Source organism: Palaemon carinicauda, chromosome 35, assembly GCF_036898095.1.
Source record: "Palaemon carinicauda isolate YSFRI2023 chromosome 35, ASM3689809v2, whole genome shotgun sequence".
Taxonomy (NCBI): Eukaryota; Metazoa; Arthropoda; class Malacostraca; order Decapoda; family Palaemonidae; genus Palaemon; species Palaemon carinicauda.
This window is the reverse complement of record NC_090759.1, coordinates 72,187,565-72,209,407: the sequence shown is the minus strand read 5'-3', so window position 1 is coordinate 72,209,407 and position 21,843 is coordinate 72,187,565. Positions and strand designations below refer to the sequence as shown.

Genomic DNA, 21,843 nt, shown 5'->3' with positions numbered 1-21,843 from the left:
TCTCAAACCCATAAGTCGTTTGACATTACTTCTCCCCTGGGCTTGGGAGCTTGTAAGAGGTCCCGGACTAGGTGAACGACAGGCACGAACAGACGAACCCTCGGACGCAACACTGTAACACTTTGCGCATATCACTTTATCACTTCGATTTTCTGTTTTGCACTTATTTCACTGAAATCGAAACTTTTACTGATTTCTACCTGAAACACGCAATTCTACCCTTCATTAAAAGGTAGTAATTGCGAAATCAGTCGTATAATGCAAGCTCATTAATACCAGCAAAAAACAGAAAACATATTTTAAGATAAAAAAATCAGTGGCTGGGAAAGAGACTAAACACTAGTTCATATAACTACGTTTTCAATCTCTCACCGCACATAGCCTGGGGACGAGAATAAAAAACTAAAAACGTTTTATCCTTCCTCCCCGTACAGCGACTAGGGACGAGAGTAACTCGAGAACAACGTTACCCGCTTGAACGGAACGTTTTCTCTCCTCTCTCTCCCTCCGTCTCTATCTCTCTCTCTCTTTCTCTCTTGATTTCGCACCTAAGAGAAGAGCCCAATTATATTTCGTCAAAAAAAAACCTTGTTATTTGACTAAAGGAAAAAACTAAAAGGTTTTTCAAATAAAAAGTTCCTTTAAAATAGAATTTAAAACATTTAAGCTAAGAAAGAATGAACAAAACGTCAGAATCGATTTACTCTTACTGCAAAGTGAAACCGTGATACACTCTCTCTCTATCGTAACGATAGAGCGCATGCTGAACGTCCTGAACGTCAACAATTGCGTAGCATAAAGAAACTAAACGTTAGTTCATCTTTGAAAACAGTACGAAGACTATCAAAGAAATTCTTTCATAAAATATTACATTTAAAAAGTTTAAATCCTTAGCTCTTTAAAAGCTAATTACGATATAAAGGGCTCAACGTTGATTAACTTCGGTTTCCAAGTTAGGACCGCCTACTCTTAGGAAAGGTCGCATATAAACAAAACATTAAAATTTATTTTTATAATGTTTATAATAAATGGAAAGTTAATCGAAGAGGCCTAATAAAGGCAGAGAGATATAAAATATATAGATCTATAACGTGATAAGATAATTACTAAAAGCCTAAACACACTTCCGTCTAAGGGAAGGGTCGGCCATTTAAAAGTGAAAGAAAGTCCATACTCTCTTTGTCACCATAATTAAATCTATCCAAAACGAGTTCAAGATTTAAGATGAAGATAAAACACCTGCATAGCGAAAGCTCAAAACTAGAATATAGTACTTCACCAAATAGATGTGAAAAACTCCAGTTTAGCAACAGCGAGTAAGTACGTCTTGTCGATAGCTCGACAGAGAGAAAATTGAGTCTTTGTTTACATTGAGTACTGGGTATCTGGACGACAGATGGCGCTGTTGGGCACACCCGCAACCTGTGTAGCGATCGCTGGCGAGTTTTTACCGTAGAGTTGTCTGTCGGGCAACAGAGTTGCAGCTATATAATCACCGGCTAAGTTAAATATTGAAAATCTGATTTTAGGCTTTTAATGAGTGTCACTGTATAATATAAACTTATCCATCCCAAAATGAAATTTCAATCATTCACTGAACCTGTACAACCCCAATTCTTCTGGGATTTTAATAATATTTATACTTTTAATTTTGTTCCATTTTCCCAAATAAATATTTGAAACTAGTTCTTTAGTTATTACTCCTAACAGCACTTATCTTCGATCATATAAATATAATTTCCCCCTAAATCTTGTAGGAAGACCAGTGAGATATACTAGCATATAAAATCAGATGGGGCAACATTAATAAACTGATGTAACATTAATAGATTCTATCCTTTAAATTTGCTTTTTTGGGGCGGTACTTAAATATTCTATCAATGCCTTTGTTACAAGCCAATACTAATGTAATCAATATTTTTAACAAAATTATTAAAACATCCCAAGCTACTTGATGGGAAGAATAAGCAATATACTGTCTCATGCAGCAGCAGTTATTCCATACAGGCTAGGAATAACATACCTATATCCCAATAAACAGCACCATTTCACAATCTATCTATAGTAAAGGATATTGTAAACTCAACTTTATTAGTAAAAAAAGCAGCTACTGTACTTACAGTTTGAAAATCCTAAGGGGCAAAAGGAAAAAGGATATAAAGTAGTACAGAATAATATTGTGGGTTTTTCCTAATTGGATAAAACAAAAATTTAGAAAATAATTTGAAGGAATAAGTGTGTTTCTAAGTAGTAAACACTGCACTAAATGAGTTTTAAAATTGTAAACACCACTAAGTGCATTTTAAGTACTGGTAGCAAACACTACACTCGGTATGATTTGATAGAAGTGTGTTTTTAAGTAGTAAACACTACACTGTGTGTTTTTAAGTAGCAAACACTGCTCTAATGTATTTTAAGTAGAGCACTGGTAGTAAACACTGCACTAATTATGATTTTATAGGTGTTTTTAAGTAGTAAACACTGCATTGTGGTTTAAATTAAGAATACACTAAATAACAAGACTCTAAGCATTCTCTGAAAAGCAATGATGAATAATGATGAACCACAGAAAATTAAGTGATTTATATACAATATAGGCTATTAAAGCATACGAACACTAAAATTAATGTACACTATAAGGTAGTAACTATAGTTTCAAAAGACAAAGCAGTATATAAAACAAGTGTGCACAGTACTGTACACTACAAAAGTGTTGGTCAAGTACTAGTAGGCCAAAGTGTGCTTAAACCAAAGCAAATGCTAAGAAAAAGAGCACTCACTTTTTTAAGCTTACATTTCCGAAACTGAAATCTACAAACTTACCTCCTCTTTTCCTGGATGAAGACCAGCAGCCACCATATATGTACTGCCAATTGTTTTGATTTTTTCTACAAGGCTGAACTTCGGTTTCTGGAGCAACTGTAAATGGAAAATCAATGTGGAGTATTTTAATTTTGGATAAATAGTTTCTTATTTTAATTTTGGATAAATAGTTTCTTTAGAATATGTAATTTAAAATGCCCAGATAGATTGCTATCTAATATTGAGACTGTTGACAGCAATCTTATAAAACATGGAACTTGACTGTCAACAACTTTGGAACGGTGACACTAATACGTAACTTTTAGAGATTAAGGCTTTGATTGTAACATTCAGCTACTGAACATACTTTTTAAAAAAATAATTTGTTTGTCAAACTCATAACTTATAATTTAGCCCAGTTTTAGTTCTCCAGAAAATCCAAGACACTTCTGAACTTTATAAAAAAAAAAAAACATTGCACGTGTCATGATTAAACATGGCTGTGAGAACACAGCAGGTGTTGCCTTCCACTGTAAGTAATACTCTTATTTGGAATATGATTTTTAAAAAGTTCACTAATTCATAGCCAACCCATACTTATGATTTTACACAAATTGCAAGTTAAAGTTGGGAAGTCAACATCTAACAGCAACAAAATCTAAGAATTAGTTGTATAAGATTAAGGATCCTTACGAGAACATGTGAAATTAAGAAAGGCAACTGAACAGACTGTAAATGGGAAAAAAAAAACTGTTTATTTAAGGCGAGATCACAAGAACCTGTAAAATTTAATCAAGACTTGAAATTTCAAGTTTGTAGAATCCTAAATGAAAAAATATACAAGAGGACTTGGGCATCAGTTCCAGAAACCTAATGTCTTAAAGGATGACTAAATATGAATAAGTTAAATCCCTCATCCAGTTGATCTTCAACTGAAATTGGTCTACTCATCCTGTTAGATTCATAACAGTCATACCTTACCATGGAAGTTCTAAAATCCCATAAACTCCCTACAACTAGAGCTGATATATATATCTTGCAAAAGATATAAATTAAAGAGGGTTTCAATTATAAAGGAAGAATATTGAACTTGTGTCACCTTACTGAATAAATAAACTCTGTAATGTCTAAGTCAGCTCCTTGGAGATTCAGTATAGACCCATCAGTCAAGTGTGGAAAAATAAGCTTCTTATCTTATCTAAAAGACAATAAACAAATATAGGTGCAGTGACAAGAGGTCCAAGTAACCTGGATTTGGAAAAAAAGGTTTAACTAAACTCTTTAAAAGTTAAAGATAATTACATAGAAGACTAAATACAGCACTTTTTGTTGACTTTCCTTATCAAATGCCAAGAGATCTGAAGAACCCCTACCAGATAAACTAATTTGGAACAGCAATGGACATGATATTGATATTAAGAGTTGGATTTAATTTTGTCTTTGTTGAACACTTTCAACTCTTAAATATTATCTGGAAACTAGTGATCTACACTTCTGGGTTCTCATGGATAAGGTTAAAGTGGGACCTATGCAAGTGATTTTTTCACCTGTTAATAATTTTTGGAAATGTTTCCTCAGTTGATGATAAGATGAATAGGCAATACTAAATGCCTAGCCATTGAATTTTGGCTGAAAATAATGGCATACAGGCTGGAGCTCCAAGCATTTGGGCAATTCTTTTTTCCAGTCGGGACTGGGTAACAATAGCATGGAAGTTTTTCCAACACCAAAGAGGTCTTGTTCCTTATAGGAAACCATTTGAACACTGACATGGAGTGGAACTGAAATTCTGTCTCACCTGCTATCCGAATTCCTGTTATAGATAAATATCTATGACGGGAGAGACAGAGAAGTCTGACTTCCACTAACATCCTTTGGGTACTATTTCTTCATGTTTAGATAGATAGACTAATTAGTCTGATTTCTGCTCACATCCTTCAGGGACAATTTGGTGAGGTTAAGATAGATTCAGGATTATAAAATGTTATTTTTATAATAAAATAAATTTTTGAATATACTTACCCAGTGATTATATAAGCTGCAGCTCTGCTGCTCGACAGAAAACTCTACGTTCAAAATCCGCCAGCGATCGCTATGCAGGTAGGGGGTGTACATCAACAGCGCCATCTGTCGTGCAGGTACTCAGTACTCAATGTAAACACAGAACTCAATTTTCTCCTCGGTCCACTGGGTCTCTATTGGGGAGGAAGGGAGGGTCCTTTAATATATAATCACCGGGTAAGTATATTCAAAAATTTATTTTATTATAAAAATAACATTTTTCAAAATTAAACTTAGCCGGTGATTATATAAGCTGTTTCACACCCAGGGGGGTGGGTAGAGACCAGCAATAATTGTTTACATATTATGAGCTAAGGATTTTTTATTTCATTTTAGCAGTTATTCAAAATAACAAACATAAAATAAATAAGTACCTGGTAAGGAAGTCGACTTGAACAATTACTCTGCCTTTTTAAGTACGTCTTCCTTACGGAGCCTCGCGATCCTCTTAGGATGCTGAGCGACCCCTAGGAGCTGAAGTATCAAGGGTTGCAACCCATACTACAGGACCTCATCAAAACCTCTAATCTAGGCGCTTCTCAAGAAAAGAATTTGACCACCCGCCAAATCAACCAGGATGCAAAAGGCTTCTTAGCCTTCCGGACAACCCAAAAACAACAATAAAAAACATTTCAAGAGAAAGATTAAAAAGGTTATGGAATTAGGGGAATGTAGTGGTTGAGCCCTCACCCACTACTGCACTCGCTGCTACGAATGGTCCCAGGGTGTAGCAGTTCTCGTAAAGAGACTGGACATCTTTAAGATAAAAAGACGCGAACACTGACTTGCTTCTCCAATAGGTTGCGTCCATTATACTCTGCAGAGATCTATTTTGTTTAAAGGCCACTGAAGTTGCGACAGCTCTAACTTCATGTGTCCTTACCTTCAGCAAAGCTTGGTCTTCCTCACTCAGATGGGAATGAGCTTCTCGTATCAACAGTCTGATATAATAGGATAAGGCATTCTTTGACATAGGCAAAGAAGGTTTCTTAATAGAACACCATAAAGCTTCTGACTGTCCTCGTAAAGGTTTAGTTCGTCTTAAATAGAACTTAAGAGCTCTAACAGGGCATAAGACTCTTTCTAGTTCATTTCCAACCATATTTGAAAGGCTTGGAATATCGAACAATTTCGGCCAAGGACGAGAAGGTAGCTCGTTTTTGGCTAGAAAACCAAGCTGTAAAGAACATGTAGCCGTTTCAGATGAAAATCCGATGTTCCTGCTGAAGGCGTGAATCTCACCGACTCTTTTAGCTGTGGCCAAGCAAACCAGGAAAAGTGTCTTTAAAGTGAGATCTTTAAAGGAGGCTGATTGTAGCGGCTCGAACCTTTCTGACATAAGGAATCTTAGTACCACGTCTAAATTCCAACCAGGTGTAGCCAAACGACGCTCCTTCGTGGTCTCAAAAGACTTGAGGAGGTCCTGTAGATCTTTGTTGTTGGAAAGATCTAAGCCTCTGTGACGGAAGACTGATGCCAACATGCTTCTGTAACCTTTGATAGTGGGAGCTGAAAGAGATCTTTCTTTCCTCAGGTATAATAGGAAGTCAGCTATTTGGGTTACAGAGGTACTGGTCGAGGATACCGATACTGACTTGCACCAGTTTCGGAAGACTTCCCACTTCGACTGGTAGACTCTAAGAGTGGATGTCCTCCTTGCTCTAGCAATCGCCCTGGCTGCCTCCTTCGAAAAGCCTCTAGCTCTAGAGAGTCTTTCGATAGTCTGAAGGCAGTCAGACGAAGAGCGTGGAGGCCTTGGTGTACCTTCTTTACGTGTGGCTGACGTAGAAGGTCCACCCTTAGAGGAAGAGTTCTGGGAACGTCCACCAGCCATTGAAGTACCTCGGTGAACCATTCTCTCGCGGGCCAGAGGGGAGCAACTAACGTCAACCTTGTCCCTTCGTGAGAGGCGAACTTCTGCAGTACCTTGTTGACAATCTTGAACGGGGGGAATGCATATAGGTCTAGATGTGACCAATCCAGTAGAAAGGCATCTATATGAACTGCTGCTGGGTCCGGGATTGGTGAGCAATATATTGGGAGCCTCTTGGTCATCGAGGTTGCGAAGAGATCTATGGTAGGCTGGCCCCATGTGGCCCACAGTCTCTTGCACACATCCTTGTGTAGGGTCCATTCTGTTGGAATGATTTGTCCCTTCCGACTGAGGCAATCCGCCATGACATTCAAGTTGCCTTGGATGAACCTCGTTACTAGAGAAAGGTTTAGATCTTTTGACCAGGTGAGGAGGTCCCTTGCGATCTCGTACAACGTCATAGAATGGGTCCCTCCTTGCTTGGAGATGTACGCCAAAGCCGTGGTGTTGTCCGAGTTCACCTCCACCACTTTGCCTTGAAGGAGGGACTTGAAGCTTTTCAAGGCCAGATGAACTGCCAGTAGCTCCTTGCAGTTGATATGTAACGTTCTTTGATGCGAGTTCCAAGTTCCCGAGCATTCCTGACCGTCTAATGTCGCACCCCAGCCCGTGTCCGATGCGTCCGAGAAGAGAACGTGGTTGGGGGTCTGAACAGCCAGGGGCAGACCCTCTCTGAGGCTGATACTGTCCTTCCACCAAGTCAGGGACGACTTCATCTTCTCGGAAATGGGGATCGAGACCGCTTCTAGCGTCTTGTCCTTTTTCCAGTAAACAGCTAGGTGAAATTGAAGGGGACGGAGGTGTAGTCTCCCTAACGAAACGAACTGTTCCAGGGATGATAGCGTCCCTATCAGACTCATCCACTGTCTGACTGAACATCGTTCCTTCTTCAGCATGTTCTGGATGCATACCTGGGCTTGACTTGTTCTGGGGGCCGACGGAAAAGCCCGAAAAGCTTGACTGTGAATCTCCATCCCTAAATACACAATAGTTTGGGATGGGACCAGTTGAGACTTTTCCATATTGACCAGGAGACCCAATTCCTTGATCAGATCTAGAGTCCACTTTAGATTCTCCAGACAGCGACGACTGGAAGAGGCTCTTAGAAGCCAGTCGTCCAAATAGAGGGAGGCTCTGATGTCCGCTAAATGAAGGAATTTGGCTATATTCCTCATCAGCCTCGTAAACACAAGAGGAGCTGTGCTTAGGCCAAAGCACAGGGCTTGAAATTGGTAGACAACCTTTTCGTAAACGAACCTCAGAAAAGGTTGGGAGTCTGGGTGGATGGGGACGTGAAAGTATGCGTCCCTTAGGTCTAAAGAGACCATCCAGTCTTCCTTTCTGACCGCTGCTAGAACGGACTTTGTGGTCTCCATGGCGAACGTCTGCTTTGTGACAAAAACATTCAGCGCACTGACGTCTAGCACCGGCCTCCACCCTCCTGTCTTCTTTACCACTAAGAAGAGACGGTTGTAGAAGCCCGGGGATTGATGGTCCCGGACTTTGACTACCGCTCCCTTTTCTAGTAAGAGAGACACCTTCTGCTTCAAAGCTCGTCTCTTGTCTTCCTCTCTGTACCTAGGAGAGAGATCGATGGGACACGTTGCTAGAGGGGGTTTGCGTACAAACGGGATCTTGTACCCTTCTCTGAGCAGCTTCACAGATTGTGCATCTGCGCCTCTTTCCTCCCAGGTCTGCCAGAAGTTCTTGAGTCTGGCTCCCACTGCTGTCTGAAGAAGGAGGCAGTCAGACTCTGCCTTTAAAGGACTTGGTACCTTTCTTCTTCCCACGTCTCCCTTCGGCACGAGCACCTCCTCTGCTGGAGGCTCTGCCACGAAAGGGCGGAATGAATCTGGACGCTGGAGTGTCCATCCTGGGTCTTGACAAGGTAGGCAAAGGGGTGGCTTTGCGGGCAGAGGACGCAACCAGGTCATGGGTGTCCTTCTGAATCAAAGAGGCAGCAATCTCCTTAATCAAGTCCTCTGGAAAAAGGCACTTTGAGAGAGGAGCAAACAGAAGTTCTGATCTCTGACACGGTGTTACTCCAGCTGACAGGAAGGAGAAAAGGTTCTCCCGTTTCTTGAGGACCCCGGATACGAACGAAGCCGCAAGCTCACTAGATCCATCCCGTATGGCCTTGTCCATGCAGGACATTATGAGCAAGGAAGATTCCTTGTCAGACGGGGAGATCTTCCTGCTCAAAGCTCCCATACACCAGTCCAAAAAGTTAAAGACCTCGAAGGCTCTAAACACTCCTTTCAACAGATGGTCTAGGTCCGTAGGAGACCAGCATATCTTAGCGCGTCTCATGGCTAGCCTGCGGGGAGAGTCTACCAGGCTTGAGAAGTCGCCCTGGGCAGAGGCAGGAACTCCCAAGCCGAGAACTTCTCCCGTGGCATACCAGACGCTCGATCTGGAAGAGAGTTTCGCAGGGGGAAACGAAAACGTTGTCTTCCCTAGGTCCTTTTTGGACTGCATCCAATCTCCTAAAACTCGTAAAGCTCTCTTGGACGAGCGGGCGAGGACGAGTTTCGTAAAGGCAGGCACGGATGACTGCGTACCTGAAGCAAACTCTGACGGAGGGGAGCGTGGAGCCGCAGAAAAAACTGGTCCGGATACATCTCTTTGAACAGAGCAAGAACTTTCCTAAAGTCCAAAGAGGGTTGCGTGGTCTTGGGTTCGTCAAGGTCCGTATGTGGGTCATCAATGTGTGCCGCGTCGTCATCATCAGAGTCCATCATCTGAGAATTGAGGAGGAAGCGGCAAAGGAGTAGGAATCGGCTGGTCAGCTGAGTCCGGCAGCACGGGTGCACGCGTGACTGAACCGGACGCAACGTCATGGAACTGTCGCCCAGTCTGTGAACTGGCAACAACCATAGCAGCGCGGGGACGCATAGCGTCTACTCCAGACTGTCTAGTCTGATGTGGGCGAGCAGAGGTAACCACACTGGGTTGCGGAGGTTGACGCACCGCGTCAAAACAAAACAACTTAGACTGTTGTTGTACCTCGCGAACGTCAACGGAAGGTTCCGTGCGTCGCTGAACGTCAACATGCGGCTGGCAGCGCATGGGTGGCGGGACTCTCTCAGCTGGAGTGCGGCCGAAGGTCGCCTCAGCGTCCACAGGACGCACAACCGTGGGTGGTTGTAGGCTAGAGGTTGGTGCAGCGTCAACCTTCTCCGCACGAAAGTCCTGCATAAGGACGTTAACTGAGACTGCATGGTCTGCAGCAAAGACCACTTAGGGTCTACAGGAGCAGGTGCGGCAACAGACAGTGTGACTGCCTGATGCGGTACCGCTTTGCCTCTCTTAGGAGGTGAGCAGTCGTCGGAAGACTGCAGCGAGTCCGAACTGACCCAGTGGCTACAACTGGGCCGTTGGACTTGCGCGGAAGGGACCGACTTGCGCTTAAGAGGCCGCGAGACCTTGGTCCATGGTTTCTTACGAGAAACCTCTTCCGCAGACGAGGAATAAATGGGCTCTCTCGTCTTTGTGTGGGTGGGGCGATCTTGGGTAGATACGCCCGAAACCACGGAGGGAACGTCTGTTCGCTGATTAAAGCCTCTCGAACCCTTTGGTCGTACGACATTGCTTCTCCCCTGGGCTTGGGAGCTTGCAAGAGGTCCCGGACTGGGAGGACGACAGGCACGAACAGACGAACCCTCAAGCGCAACACTATCCACAACACTATCACTCACTTTATCACTACCCACTGCACTCTTACACTTCAGCTCCTTGACGTCCGCCATGAGCTGGTTGCGGTCACTAGCCAAGGACTCGACTCTCTCACCCAGAGCTTGGATGGCACGCATCATATCTGCCATCGAAGGTTCTTGAGTGCTAGAAGGGGGATCAGGAGCAACCACTACAGGGGAAGGAATAGGTTGTGGGGCATGAGGAGAGGAAAATTCAACGGAGCGAGACGAACTTCTCCTGACTCTATCTCTCTCTAGCCTACGTGTATATTTCTGGAATTCGATAAAATCGAATTCCGAAAGCCCAACGCATTCCTCACATCGATCTTCCAATTGACAGGTTTTATCCCGACAATTGGAACAAACGGTGTGAGGATCGATAGAGGCCTTCGGAAGACGCCTTGAACAGTCCCTAGCATTACACTTCCTGAATTTAGGGACTTGAGAAGGGTCAGCCATTTTGAATTAGTCAAAGGGGAATTCAAAAACTATCCAAAGTCATCAACAAATAATCCGATATCAACAAAAGAATACAAGGATGTATTGAAGATAAAGCCTGCAAAGCGAAAGCTCAAAACTAGAAATGTGTACTTCACCAAAAAGATGTGAAAACCAATCCAGTTAGCAACAGCGAATTAGTAGGTCTTGCCGGTAGCACGACAGAGAAAATTGAGTTCTGTGTTTACATTGAGTACTGAGTACCTGCACGACAGATGGCGCTGTTGATGTACACCCCCTACCTGCATAGCGATCGCTGGCAGATTTTGAACGTAGAGTTTTCTGTCGAGCAGCAGAGCTGCAGCTTATATAATCACCGGCTAAGTTTAATATTGAAAAATGGGTTTCTTTACCTATAGAGAAATAATTATTTTGACATGAGCTATAGGAACTGACAGATTTTGGAGAAAATTTCAAGGAAAATAAAATTTGGACTAACTAGAGGTCACAGACCATATCAGTTATCTGGGAATTACTGTACTATAAAGTCCTTGTTCTGCAAAGATTTATAGATCTAGAGAAAATACCCAATATCCCATTGAGATACTGCCACTAAAGTTGTTGGGTCCTTTGACTGGCCAGACAGTACTATATTGGATCCTTCCCTCTGGTTATGGCTCATTTTTCCTTTGCCTTCACATACACTGAATAGTCAGGCCTATTCTTTCCACATTCTCTTCTGTCATCATAAGCCTGACCACACCAAGATTACCAAACAATTCTTCTTCACACAAGGGATTAACTACTGCACTGTAATTGTTCAGTGGCTACTTTCCTCATAGCAAGGGTAGAAGAGACTCTTTAGCTTTGGTAAGCAGCTCTCCCAGGCGAAGGACACTAAAATCAAACCACTGCTCTCTAGTCTTGGGTAGTGCCATAGCCTCTGTACCATGGTCTTCCACTGTCTTGGGTTAGGGTTCTCTTGAGGGTGCACTCAGCACACATTTCTATCTTATCTCTCTTCCTAATGTTTATTTTTTATTTTTATTATTTTATAGTTTGTATATGAAAGATGTATTTTAACGTTCTTACTTAATTAAGTGTTGTTACTGTTCTTAAAATATTTTATTTTAATAGTTTACTTCCCTTGTGGTTTATTTATTTCCTTATTTCCTTCCTTCAATGGGCTATTTTTCCCTATTGGAGCCCCTAAGCTTATAGCATCCTGCTTTTCCAACTAGGGTGTAGCTTAGCTTGTAATAATAATAATAATAATAATAATAATAATACTAAGTGTATAGTTTAGTTGTTACATAATTTAAAAAAAAATATTCAGGATCACTGAGACTAAATTGGAAAAATGTTATTTTCATTAGTAAAATAAATTTTTGAATATACTTACCCGATAATCATGTAGCTGTCAACTCCGTTGCCCGACAGAATTCTACGGAAGGGATACGCCAGCGATCGCTATACAAGAGGGGGGTGTACTCACAAGCGCCACCTGTGGCCAGGTACTGCAGTACTTCTTGTTGACACCACTTCAATTTTTCCTCGGTCCACTGGTTCTATGGGGAGGAAGGGTGGGTCAATTAAATCATGATTATCGGGTAAGTATATTAAAAAATTTATTTTACTAATGAAAATAACATTTTTCAATATTAAACTTACCCGATAATCATGTAGCTGATTCACACCCAGGGAGGTGGGTGAAAACCAGTGTACATGTATATCAAGAAGCTAAGTATCCCGTATTTCATATTATCAGTTATTCAAAATAACAATGAAATTACAAGTACCTGGTAAGGAAGTCGACTTGAGCCATTACTCTGCCTTAAATAAGTTCGTCTTCCTTACTGAGCGCAGCGTTCCTCTTAGGAGGCTGAACAACTCTAAGGTGCTGAAGTATCAAGGGCTGCAACCCATACTAAAGGACCTCATCACAACCTTTAACCTCGGCGCTTCTCAAGAAAGAATTGACCACCCGCCAAATCAACAAGGATGTGGAAGGCTTCTTAGCCGACCGTACAACCCATAAAAAGTATTCAAGAGAAAGGTTAAAAGGTTATGGGATTATGGGAATGTAGTGGCTGAGCCCTCGCCTACTACTGCATTCGTTGCTACGAATGGTCCCAGGGTGTAGCAGTACTCGTAAAGAGACTGGACATCTTTGAGATAGAATGATGCGAACACTGACTTGCTTCTCCAATAGGTTGCATCCATAACACTCTGCAGAGAATGGTTCTGTTTGAAGGCCACTGAAGTAGCCACAGCTCCCACTTCATGTGTCCTTACCTTCAGCAAAGCAAGGTCTTCTTCCTTCAGATGAGAATGTGCTTCCCTAATCAGAAGCCTGAATAGTAAGAAACTGAGTTCTTAGAACTTGGGAAAGAAGGTTTCTTGATAGCACACCATAAGGCTTCTGATTGTCCTCGTAAAGGTTAAGACCTTTTTAGATAGTACCTAAGAGCTCTAACTGGGCAAAGTACTCTCTCCAGTTCATTCCCCACCAAGTTGGACAGGCTTGGGATCTCGAACGACTTAGGCCAAGGACGTGAAGGAAGCTCGTTTAGCAAAAACCGAGCTGCAAGGAACATGTAGCCGTTTCAGATGTGAAAACAATGATCCTGCTGAAGGCGTGGATCTCACTTACTCTTTTAGCTGTTGTCAAGCACACGAGGAAAAGTGTTTTTAATGTGAGGTCCTAAAAAGAGGCTGATTGGAGAGGTTCAAATCTTGATGACATAAGGAACCTTAGGACCACGTCTAGATTCCAGCCTGGAGTGGACAACCGACGTTCCTTTGAGGTCTCAAAAGACCTAGGGAGGTCCTGTAGATCTTTGTTGGTGGAAAGATCCAAGCCTCTGTGGCGGAAAACCGCTGCCAACATACTTCTGTAACCCTTGATCGTAGGAGCTGAAAGGGATCTTACTTTCCTTAGATGTAACAGGAAGTCAGCAATCTGGGTTACAGTGGTACTGGTTGAGGAAACTGCATTGGTCTTGTACCAGCTACGGAAGACTTCCCCTTGAGACTGATAGATTCTGAGAGTGGATGTTCTCTTTGCTCTGGCAAACGCTCTGGCTGCCTCCTTCGAAAAGCCCCTAGCTCTTGAGAGTCTTTCGAAAGTCTGAAGGCAGTCAGACGAAGAGCTTGGAGGTTTGGGTGTACCTTCTTTACGTGAGGTTGACGTAGAAGGTTCACTCCTAGAGGAAGAGTCCTGGGAATGTCGACCAGCCATTGCAGTACCTCTATGAACCATTCTCTCGCGGGCCAGAGCGGAGCCAATCCACGTCAGCCGTGTCCCTTTGCGAGAGGAGAACTTCTGAAGTACCCTGTTGACAATCTAAAACGGCGGGAATGCATACAGGTCGAGATGGGACCAATCCAGCAGAAAAGCATCCACGTGAACTGCTGCTGGGTCTGGAATCGGAGAACAATACAACAGGAGTCTCTAGGTTATCGAGGTAGCGAACAGATCTAAGGTTGGCTGACCCCACAGGGCCCAAAGTCTGCTGCAAACACTCTTGTGAAGGGTCCACTCTGTGGGGATGACCTGACCCTTCCGGCTGAGGCGATCTGCCATGACATTCATACCGCCCTGAATGAACCTCGTTACCAGCGTGAGCTTTCGATCTTTTGACCAGATGAGGAGGTCCCTTGCGATCTAGAACAACTTCCACGAAAGAGTCCCTCCCTGCTTGAAGATGTAAGCCAGGGCTGTGGTGTTGTCAGAGTCCACCTCCACCACCTTGTTAAGCTGGAGGGACTTGAAGTTTATCAAGGCCAGAAGAACCGCCAACAACTCCTTGCAATTGATGTGAAGTGTCCTTTGCTCCTGATTCCATGTTCCCGAGCATTCCTGTCCGTCCAAAGTCGCACCCCAGCCCGTGTCTGATGCGTCCGAGAGGAGACGGCGGTCGGGTTTCTGAACAGCCAAAAGTAGACTTCCTTGAGAAGAAAGCTGTTCTTACACCACGCGAGAGAAGACCTCCTCTCTTCGGAAACAAGAACTGAGACCGTCTCTAGCGTCATGTCCTTTATCCAGTGAGCAGCTAGATGATACTGAAGGGGGGGGAGGTGGAGTCTCCCTAACACGATGAACAGGGCCAGCGATGAAAGTGTCCCTGTTAGACTCATCCACTACCTGACTGAGCATCGGTTCCTTCTCAGCATGCTCTGGATGCATTCTAGGGCTTGGAAGATCCTTGGGGCCGACGGAAAAGCCCGAAAAGCTCGACTCTGAAGATCCATACCCAGGTAGACAATGGTCTGGGATGGGACGAGCTGAGACTCCTCAAAATTGACCAGGAGGCCCAGTTCCTTGGTCAGATCCATAGTCCATCTGAGAATCTCCAGACAGCGACGACTTGTGGGAGCTCTTAAAAGCCAGTCGTCTGACGGAGCCGGACACAAGATCATGGTACTGCTGCACAGTCTGTGAACTGTCAACCATGGGGAAGCGAGGAAGTACAGTGACAACCCGAAGCTGTCTAGACTGTCTGGGTCGTATAGACAACTCCTTATCGGGTTGCTGAGGTTGCCGCACTGCGTCACAACAAGTCACTTCTGCTGGTTGTTGAACGTCTTCCCAGTGACACACTGACTCCGTAAACAAAAAATCCTCTAACAAGGACTAAGCTTGGACTGCATGTCTTGCAACACAGCTCAAGGTCTATGGGAGCAGGTGTGGTAACAGACGGGGTTAGCAACTGAAGTGGAACCATTACCTTCCCTGGAAGCATGTTATGCTTAAATAAAAGTCCATAGGAGGCTACGCAGCAAAAGGCTCCTCTCCAAATGACAGAGTCCTCAAGGGAATATCAGAAGGAGGGAGAAAAGCACTTTCTCATCTACAGGGACCATATCCGAGAAAAGCTAAGTTCTCTCAGTGAGGGTTTCACTGGTGCAAAAGCAGCAGACTAGAAGGCAACGTTATGAAACTGCTTGACAGTCTAGTGAGTTGGCAACAACCAAAGATGTGTGACTGAGAAGCATGCGGTAAGGTATGCAGAGCATGCTGTATGTAGAGCATGCTGTATGCAGAGCATGCTGTATGTAGAGCATGCTGTAAGAGAAGCAGAGCATGTTGCATGGCGTGTAACATTTCTCAGAAATTCCATGACCAGTGCTAGATTGAGTAATATTGCATTACTGTCCATTGAAAGTGCACGTGCCGAGGGAATTGATTTAGACTGTTTTGTTGATGAATTTGATAGCAGGCATGATAATCGTAGAATTAAGCTGCACTAAATATACGATCTATAATCTACTTCACCTCAGGACAGGGAAACTCGCCCTGTTGGCAACACTGCATTACTTCATGCATGCTTGCATGGGGTTTTAATATCAACATAATATTTACATTACATTCATAACTCATGATTCATTTGTTTTGAAGATATTTTGCCATATTTGCGATTTGTTAAAAATATATTGCAAGGAATACATATATATTTTTTAATTTAAGTAATACGAATAACCTCCATTATCATAATGTTTGTGTAGGCATACATGTATATGATTACAAATGCAAGTTATGAAAGTAATGAGGTGTTATTATTGTCATTTGTTATTTCAAAGTTGAATGGGAAGAGGCTCAAGTTGAGGAGAAAGTGGCAGATGCATGCGTTGAGGTGGCTGACTCCTAGCATGAGTTTCTTGTCTCAAGAGTTGCGCTTGCTGTAAGGGTAGCGGATGCGCAGTAGCAGGTTCCTGAGGAACGAGTTGAGGTTCCTGAGGTGTGAGCTGCGAGAGTTGAGGTAGCGGCTGCGCAGAACGCAGTTCTTGTCTCGCGAGTTGAGGTTCCTGAGGTGCTAGCCTAAGGAGTTGAGGCTCTCGCCTTGAGGAGGGTTGAGGTCGCTGCAGCGAGTGCTGAGGTGGCTGCCTCATGGATGGAAGAGGTTGTCGTACCTCAAGAGATTGATGCCTCGCTGGTGGAACCGCAGGCGGAAGCGGAGGAAGTAAGGCATAAGACTCCTGCTCCCATTGCTGAGGTTGCCTTAAGGAAGGCGGAGGTTGCTGCACACCGCTGGTAACTGGCAACTCAGTACGCGGTAAGGTATCCTGAGGAACCTCAACTTCGTACGCCTGGCAGACTGGACTGCAGTGAGGCGGAGCGATCGCAGGAGGAGGTGTAACCTTCTCAGCCTGACACTCACGCATTAAGACCGCAAGCTGTGACTGCATGGACTGCAGCAAAGTCATCTTGGGGTCGACAGACGCTAAGGTCTGCTGAGGCAAAGCCTTAACAGAAGATGAGGTCTGTTGCGGCATCACCTTACCTCTCTTAGGAGGTGTGCAGTCACCTGATGACTGCGGAGAGTCAGAGCTAATCCAATGACTGCAACCAAGTTGTAGAACTCTTGAGGTCTGGACTTTGCGTTTGAGAGGTCTTGAGACCTGAGTCTAGCGTTTTCTCCCTGACATTTCTTCTGCAGAAGAGTAAAAGACGGGCTCAATCGTCTGCGGGTGGGAGTGACGGTCTCTGTAAGACACGCCCGCAACCACCGAGGATACTTCTGTGCGCCGATCAAGGCCTGCCGAACCCTTTTGCCCTTCGACATTGCTTCTCCCCTGGGCTTGGGAGCTTGCAAGAGGTCCCGGACTGGGAGGACGACTGGCACGCACAGAAGTACCCTCACGCACAACACTGACACACTTTGCGCTAATCACTTATCACTTTTGATTTTCTGTTTGCACTTATTTCACTGAACTCGAAACTTTAAGTGGTTTGTACCTGAAACACGCAATTCTATCCTTCCTTAAAAGTTAGTAATTGCGAAAACAGAATTACAATGTAACAGAAAAATCTAATGAAAGATAAATAATTCAGTGGCTGGAAAGAGACTAAACACTAGATCAAATAAACTACGTTTAAAATCTCTCACCGCATAAAGCTTGAGAACAAGAATAAAACTCATGAAACGTTTACCTTCTTCCCCTAAAGAGACTAGGGAGAAGAGCAAAAACGATAACAACGTTACTCGCTTGAACGAAACGTTTATCCAGCTCTCTCTCCCTCCGTCTCTATCTCTCTCTCTCTCTCTCTCTTGACTTAGAACCTGAGAGAAGAGCCCAATCATATATATCGTTAAAACATATTATTGTTAAAGGAAAAAAACTGGAATATTTCCCAAATAAAAAGTTCCTTTATTAGAATTAAAACCATTAAGCTAAGAAAGAATGAACAAAACGCTAAAAACGGTTACTCTTACTGCAACGTGACACCGTGAAAATTCTCTCTCTATCGTAACGATAGAGCGCAAGTTGAACGTTCTGAACGTCAACAACTGCGGAGACAAAACAAAACGTTAGTTCAACTTTGAAAACAGTACGAGACTATCAAAGAAATTCTTTCAAAAACATTAAAATAGCATAATATGTTAACAGGTAAAACCGAAATGACGGGCTCAATGTTAATTAACTTCGGTACCAAGAAAAGACCGCCTACTATTAGGAAAGGTCGAATATAAACAAATATAAAAATTAATTTTAATAAGTTTATAATAAAAGGAAGTTAATCGAAGAGGCCTATAAAAGGCGGAGAGATAAAAAAAAAAAAAAATAAATCTATAACTTTTGTTAAGCAAAATTAAGAAAGAGAGTCTATACTCTCTTAGACACCAACACTTCCGTCTAAGGGAAGGGTCGGCCATTTAAAGGTGAAAGAGAGTTCATACTCTCTTCGTCACCATAATTAATCAAATTAATTCCAAAAGCTAGCTAAGCTAATAATAAAACTTCCTGAATAGCGAAAGCTGAAATCTTAGAGCAATACTTCACCAAAAACCGTGAACAAGACTCCAAAATTATAAGCGTATCCATGAACGTCTTGCCGGAAGCACGACAGAGGAAAAATTGAAGTGGTGTCAACAAGAAGTACTGCAGTACCTGGCCACAGGTGGCGCTTGTGAGTACACCCCCCTCTTGTATAGCGATCGCTGGCGTATCCCTTCCGTAGAATTCTGTCGGGCAACGGAGTTGACAGCTACATGATTATCGGGTAAGTTTAATATTGAAAAATATTCTACAGTAGATATACAAGACTTGACCACTCTTTAAGGTACCTGTCGAAGGATGAAAGCTATTACTCCCTCAGAGAGAGGATTATAAAATGGGTTTCTTTACCTATAAAGAAGTACAGTACAGTAATGATTTTGACATGAGCTATAGGAAGGAAACTATAATGTGGACTAACTAGAGTTCACAGACCCTGGTTACGAGGTAATATTGTATTGGTTACCAGGTAATTACTATACTGTAAAGTCCTTGTTCTACAAAGATTTATAGATTTCCTAGAACAAATACCCAATAACAAGCGTATGGTTTACTTTTAACAAATATTTTTTTTCTTAAATTCAGGATTACCGAGACTAAATTGGAAAAAATATATTCCAAATATAAAAGACTCGACCTCCCCTAAAGATGCCTGTTGAAGGGTGAAAGCCATTACTCACTCTGAAAAGGGAGAGCAGCTTCCTATATCACGACAGAAATGATGAAGATAGGAGCCTCCTTCATGGCTACTACTGCTGCTTTTTCCCTCTTAAGAAAGTTTCTCAAGAAGAGAATATAAAGGGTAAGGAGGAAGAAGAAGGAGGAAGAAGAGAGAGCAAACTCCCTTTTCTCCCCTTGCCAACAGTTCTTTCTTGCTACCAAGATCATTTCAGCAGTTCTAATTGGTCAAGAACAGGTGTGTCACCTCTGAGTTCACTGATACAAGTACAAGGAAAAAATATCCAGTTGAACAGTATTCCCCGATATTCGTCCTTTGCTTGACCATAAGATCAAATTCTCCTCAATCACATCCTCCTATTATAATAAGAGCAAGAATAGTCTTGATCTCATCCTGGGAAGACACTGAAGAGGTCATTCCAACCAGCCAAAGAAAACTTTAATTTGGGATACCCTGACAGCAGCATGGGGGTCCAGATAGAAAAGGCGAAGGAAGGTTCCCAACTCCTCAAACTCATGGCTTCTGTGGTATTTAAGCCAGCCACCCAAACCAAGACCTTGTTAAACGGGCCCGTGCAACTCCATCTAGCCTAGCTACTGGGGCAGTCAAGCCAGATACCTGGGCCTCAGCACCAGGCAGTGAACCTCCAGCCAGTTTGGCTACCAGAATACTGTCGTCAACCCAGCCACATGGGCCCCAATTCTAGTTCACAACACAGTGAAAGGGATCATTCAGTTGTCCAGTTCCCCTGTCAGAGGTAGTGTTGGGAAGAGCCTACTGGCCTTCCTGGATTTCTGAGAAGTCATCAGACTCAAAAGGGGAAGAGAAGAGCTTCAAAAGATAGCATATTCTTACCCTCAATTGCCTAGGAGTTGGTATTCTATGCATAAGGACTGATCGCCTGATGCCAGTGCATGAAGAAAATTAGAAAACACTGTTACACCGGTGTCATCTTGCTGACCAACTAAGAAGGTACCGGTCAGTAAGCAAGCTCAGCAGTGACATGAAGGTGAACAGCAGTAACTGTTACCCCAAAGCTCACGATCACTAACCGACCCTACAAGTACCGGTCACTATGTGAACTATGTCTGCTACACTCCATAATGGAGAGAGAAGTAACAAACAATACCAATAACATGAAAGGTACCCTTATTGGCCTATTGTAACTTCACCTGTAACTGATGAAAAAGTGGTGGCTGTTACACCAAGCTCACGATTATACTGGATGATGTGCGAGTTCCATATCAGCAAGAGGCAGTAGTGAACAATACCCCAGTGGCCTACTGTAAAGTGTTAGAGATCAGTCTAGACAGGACCCTTAACCTGCAAGTTATGAAACAGCGGTTGCTGTAACATCAGGTTCACGATCGCTAACCAATCCCCAAAGTTACAGGTCACCAGGAGAGTTCTGTATGGCACAGAAACCACAGTAGAGTAAGGAACAATTTTCTATATCCTGATATTAACAAGAAAGATGGGGGCATACATTTCCACCTCCCCAGACACTTCCAACCTCCCATGGCCTATGATACTGATTTTTGGTTAGAGTAGGAACCCTCAGCAGCTCCTGGTGCAACAGTCATAACTGTTACACTGGCTCTTGCTCACTTGAGTTACCGCAAAGGTACCAGTTAGAGGGTGAGTACCATAACCCTCCTTCATGAAAGAGAGCGATCACTAAAAGTCCCAAGGAGTTTTCAGTGATAGGCCTTTCCACTAGACTATCTCCATCGTCATTTTCTCAAGAAAGAAATGTCTGGTGAAGGGAATGGAGGAGGCAGAAAAGATTGGTAGAGGAGAAATAGAGGATGAAATCTCCTTTGGCTTGATAACCATTCTTCCTTCACAGAGATTTCATAGTCTGGGGGAACAATAATGACTGAAGTCCCTCCAAGGAGGAGAATACAAGACTCCTTCCACCACAACACAAACCACTACACTGGGGGTTTTGTCATAAGGGGAGCTCTGGGAACAATATTGGCGCCAAATGACCCTGCCAGCCAAGTAATTTTTGCTATCATACATGCAAAGGTAGGGTGAAACTCAGACTGAAATGATTAACTCCCTTCTAAGGATGAGAAACTACCACGGAGCAAGACAAGTTAAATTCTGAGCTCACAACACTACATAGGGGGATGCCCAAAGTAGCCCCTTCACAAAAGTCTGTACAGTATCCTCATAATAACAAATTTTTCTATGATAGGCAAATGGGCGGGGCTTCCCTTTGTACCACCTGTCGTTAACCAACTACCATGTTAATGATTCAATGACTGTTCCAGTATCACTGAAGACATACTGTATCCCTATTTCTAAGAAGAAAAGTATTGAATGAAATTTTCCTACCAGTATTAACTTATGCATCAGAAACTTGGAGCCTTACTGAAGTCTTAGTACATAAGCTAGTTACAACTCAAAGAGCCATGGAAAGAATAACACTCAAGACAGAAAAAGAGCAACATGGATACGAGGACAAACTAAAATAGAGGATATTCTAACAACTTGTAAGAACAAGAAAG

The 21,843-nt window shown here is 43.0% G+C and overlaps 1 protein-coding gene across 2 annotated transcripts in view; it reads right to left on the bottom strand.

Moving 5' to 3' along the window:
• LOC137627869 (adenylate cyclase type 2-like) overlaps positions 1-21,843 on the bottom strand; it is a 139,099-nt gene that overhangs the window by 31,928 nt on the left and 85,328 nt on the right. For both annotated transcript variants that reach the window (XM_068359302.1, XM_068359303.1), the window contains one exon: positions 2,824-2,919. In XM_068359302.1, coding sequence (XP_068215403.1) covers positions 2,824-2,919 — 96 coding nt within the window. The remainder of the gene's footprint in view (positions 1-2,823; positions 2,920-21,843) is intronic.